The sequence below is a fragment of the Lolium rigidum genome, chromosome 6 (assembly GCF_022539505.1).
Source record: "Lolium rigidum isolate FL_2022 chromosome 6, APGP_CSIRO_Lrig_0.1, whole genome shotgun sequence".
In the NCBI taxonomy this organism is placed as follows: domain Eukaryota; kingdom Viridiplantae; phylum Streptophyta; class Magnoliopsida; order Poales; family Poaceae; genus Lolium; species Lolium rigidum.
The window spans coordinates 66,827,316-66,832,046 of record NC_061513.1 but is presented as its reverse complement, the minus strand read 5'-3'; the positions used below and the strand labels follow the sequence as shown (position 1 = coordinate 66,832,046).

Below are 4,731 nucleotides of genomic sequence, written 5' to 3'. Positions count from 1 at the left end.
TGACTGAATATGAAATCCACTTAGTTAAGTGACTAACCCATACTCCCTTTGTCACAAATTGCATATAATTTTTTTTGTTTAAAATCAAACTTTAAGTTTGATCGAGTTATAGCAAAATATATCAACCTTTGTAATATCAAATCAATGTGACTAAAATTGTAGTATTTGGTATTGTGGTTGTTGATATTTTTTGGTATACACTTAGTCAAATTTTATAAGGTTTTGATTTGAGCTAAAAGATTATACGCAACATATTTTTAGCACGGAGCGAGTGCATGACACGCTGTATCAGCCGTCGGAACATGTTTAATTGCAGCACTTACTCCTCAAACGCACGCTTAATATCAGCTCAAACGCTGGGCTTGACCTTGTCAGTGTATCCCGTCTGCAAGTCGTAGAACCTCGACCACAGCATGATACCACCGTACTTGCTCGACTTCTTCACCACCGGCAGCACCTTCGACACCAGGTCGCTCGCCTCCACGAAACCGCTGCCGGCGGCCTCGGGCGCCGCCGGTAGCCCAAGGAAGACCTGCCCCGCCGGTATCCTTGTCCACTGTTCCCACGCGCTCGCCAGGTTGCTCACCCCGCCGGCCGTGGTGTACTGGCACGGCGGGTTGTTATAGAACTGCACCCACACGTAGTCGAACAGGCCGGTCTTGAGCGCCTCGCCGAGGGACGCGTCCGGGAACGGGCACTGCGGCGCCGCCGCTAGGTACACCGTCTTGCGCTCGCGCCCCCGCCGCGAGTACGCCTTGAGGTACTTGGCCAGGCTGTCCCAGTGCGCGCTGTTGCCGCTCTCGATGTCGAAGTCGATGCCGTCGAGGACGGCGTCCCCGAGGGGCCTCGACGGCGACGTACCGCCGAGGTAGTTGTCCCAGAGGTACCTCGCGACGACCCTGGCGTCGGCGCAGGAGGAGAGGCCGTAGCTGCCGACGCCGCCGCCGATGGAGAGCAAGACCTTGATGCCGAGACTCTGGCAGGACTTGACGTCGGCGCCCACGGAGGTGCAGCCGTTGGAGGCCGGGTCGCAGTGGCCGGCCAGGTTCAGCAGCGGCGTCTGGCCCTTGCCGAAGGTGTAGAGGAAGGCGACGTTGACGAACCTGTAGTTGCCGGACGCGCACGTCTGCGCCAGCGTGCCCTCGTTGCCGTTCTGGCCCCAGTAGATCGCGACGCCGCCGGCGCGCGCTCCGGCGGCCACTCCTGCCAGCGACACCACGGTCAGCAACAGCACTGCCGCCATCCTGATCTCTTGCCAATGATAGACACGTCAATTGGTAGTACCACGCGGGCGCACGATGTATATATAGCTGAATCAACCGTGATTGCAGCGTCTGCTCCGCCGTCGCAAGTTGACCATCCATGAACTGAGTGCCGAGTATTCTGAACTTATCCATGTTCTGAGAGCAGCTTCCACTTATATGTGCTCCACTGTTCTTTAGCAAAAATTGCCTTCATTCGCTGAAAGACTCAGTGCACGAGAGAGCAGTGCGCTTGAGTTGATGCCACAATGCCGTTCCACTTGTGCTGTGAGAGAGCTTTGACCAAACTTGTTTGTTTCAAAGTCTGAGGGGCGGCTCGCCGCAACCACTCGAATGTGTGTTGAGGTATGCACGAGAGAGCCAAAGGCTTTCTCATTTTCGGACAAAACAATTTGAAGTGCCTTTCCATTCTTCATCTCTTCTTGGATGAATGCCGCTCCTGAAAATTTAATTGTTGTGGATTCTGTTAGTATATTTCTTGACTCCTGGTGCTGCTGATCGAGTTTGTGGCGAAGACCATGCAAAAAGTAGGGAGGTGATTTTGACTAGATAACCTTTGCCAGCGCAATTTTTTTTTATCATCACCATAAGTCAATCAAACATCTCTTTTTTTGAGTGTGAATTCGTTTGTGACGTGTGGTCAATTGTCCAATTGGCTTGTAATTTGTACTTGCCTTAAAATGTGTCGAACATGTTTGGTACTCCATCCTGCAGAAATAAATTTGGTGCCACGACGGTACAAACGAGTTGAAAGATTTTCCTGAACTGTCCGATGACACACGTGATTCTCGGCTCCAACTCTGAACCAACTAAGAGTAAGGATGGTAACTTTATCTACGGAACCAGGTATATTTACGGATGTCTGACCTATTGGGCATGGTATGGAAGGCTGATTACGCGCATGCATTTTATGGGGTTGATATCCGCTAACTCATGGAGGGGGCACGGATAGAGATTTTGGTAGACATGTGGGACACACATGTTAGTGAGACATGAGATTTTTATGTAGGCATTCCATGTTTGCTTGTTGCTTTGATATTCATATGCATTGCCATATAACTCATGCTCCCGAAATGTTGTTGTAGTGCTGATATTGTTGTTGATATGCTGCTGTAGTAGTGAAGTGGGGTTGATATTGTTGCTATAGTGCTGAAATGTTGCTAAAGTGCTTAAATGTTGCCGGAATGTTGTCATAATATTGTTGTTATGCTGAAATGTTGTGATGCTCATGTACATAGTGCATAAACTCGTGGATATACATGGATACTCGGATATTCGGTGGGTATGGATTTGGGACGACATCCATGCCTATGGATTCCTTCGTGGGTAGGGCAGAATGAGGCTGATGGATATGGATCTGATTTTGGTATATATGTCCAAACCCAGTCCATTGTCATTTTTAATTGAGAGCACCTCCAATCACATGCCCCAAACTGTCCGTTCTCGGTGTTTTGAGGTTCGGTCTCGGTCTTTTTGTTTTGGTTTTCGGTCATGGTTTTTCTTCCCACCCCTAGTTTTCATATGGGTCGTCCAATAACCTTGGTTGTTTTCTTTTTGTCAAATTTAATCTTGGTGCTTTTCTTTACTTTGGTAGGCCAGACATTCGACTCTTTAGGTTTGCATCGTCTTGACGTGACCATTGTGTCAATGAAATTCCCTATACTGGAAAGGGTGTTCGCAAAGTTATTTTTGTCAGAAGAAAACTTGTATGCAGGGTCCATAGGTGCAAAGTCCCTCGCGTTCTGGCCGAACAACAATTCACCAACACAGCAAGAAACCAAACGACGCGCTTAGCGCTGGTGCCAAATTTGTCTTTCCTAGAGAAGAACAAGCCCGCCAACATCGACGAGAAGGCAGAAAAACTAGATTCACGAGCTGGATCACAAATTCACTGTGCACTCGACCGTTCCCGATGCGACCATGAGCTGCAGCACCAGCGGGCACTTGACGGACAGCGTGCTGGCCGCCGTCCTCATCAGCCTGCCGTACCTGTACCGCACGACACCGTCGAGCCACAGATCCACAGGGTAGAAGGCGCCCTTGGCCGTCTGCTCACCGCCGGCGGCGGCCGAGGTCCCGGCGAGCACGGCCCGCACCACGTCGGCGCGGTTGGCGGGCTGGAACGAGATGGGCAGGGCGATCCGGTCGAAGCGCTCGCCCAGGTAGATGCCCTCGGCGCGCAGCAGGTCGTAGTAGACGGCCACCCGCGCGTTCGGGTTCGTGATGATCAGGCCGGCGGTGAGGTTGAACGACAGCGCCGGCGGGGTCGCCGTCGAGTTCACGCTGAACCGGGACAGCGTCGCCGCGTCCACGGAGACCTGGATGTTGCTGGGGCGGTAGATGAGCCAGATGAGGAGCGCGATGACGCCGACGAGGGAGCAGACGGCGAGGGAGGCTATGATAAAGATGCGCAGTGGGCTCATCCGGCGTTGGCTAGGAGGAAGTGCGTCGGAGGCAGGCGCATCGCCGGCGTCGACATGGATGCCGTCTTGGTCTTGCTGTGGTTGCTTCATCATGGCCAGAAGGGGGATGAGGTGACATGACACGACTACACGCGGAGTTGCTAGATATAGAGACGACGTTGATGCAATGTCGTGGCGTTGTTCATGGGCAGAATGCAGATACAATGTTATTGGAGTAACTTCTTTCAAAAATGAAATGTTATTGTAACATGCAATGGTAAGGATCTGACGAGACCCTCAAGGCTCGTAGCTGCAATACAGACCATACAGGTATGCGACGACAAGAGTTCGATGCTTAAGGAATGCCGGTAGCAAGAGAGTACGAGCTTATCGCGAGGTGGAAATAACAAAGAAACTGAATGCAGCCAAGGACAGAGAGTACAACTATGGAAGTACATAGCCAAGTCCAGCACTTGAGATTCGATATGACCAAATCAGATGGAGGCTGTGGCAGGTCACAACATAAATATAAGCATCATTTCTTGCAAGAATAACATATTATATCCTTGTAGGAATATATAGTTACCCAGTTTCTGTCTTGAGAAATAAGGGCATGAAATGCAGATAACTCTGTCCGATGCTAAAATTTGCTGGCTGGACAGTCAGCTATTGCAGTGCTTATGTCTGGGATGCTAACAGCTGAGGAAAAACAGATTATAGTTGACAGCAACCACAAACACGCTATGTCGAATTTGCGTATGTTTGATAAATAGATTGATTAGTACTATTATCAAAGATTCAAAGTGGATCTTCAATCGCCACAAGGAAAAAAGAAAGCGTGGACCTATAATATCTTGAGGGGTAGATTTTACATTATACTTGGCACATCTCGGACTTGAGAATTGATAAGAGCAAATCAAATGGAGTAGTGAGAGGTAATAACATCAGAAATTAGAGTGCGAGATGCCGCTTCTGCATGGGCGTGACAGATAACAAGTGTGTCTATCCGATGCTGAAATTTGCTGACTGCAATACAATGTTTATGTTTGGGATGACAAGAGTTGCCG

The 4,731-nt window shown here is 49.9% G+C and overlaps 1 protein-coding gene across 1 annotated transcript; it reads right to left on the bottom strand.

Annotated features, from left to right (window-relative positions):
* Positions 1-230: 230 nt before the first annotated feature.
* Positions 231-1,243, bottom strand: LOC124666639 (hevamine-A-like). Its single transcript, XM_047203978.1, has one exon. It carries the CDS (start codon positions 1,241-1,243, stop codon positions 350-352), a length of 894 nt encoding a protein of 297 aa, XP_047059934.1. The 3' UTR covers positions 231-349.
* Positions 1,244-4,731: the final 3,488 nt, after the last annotated feature.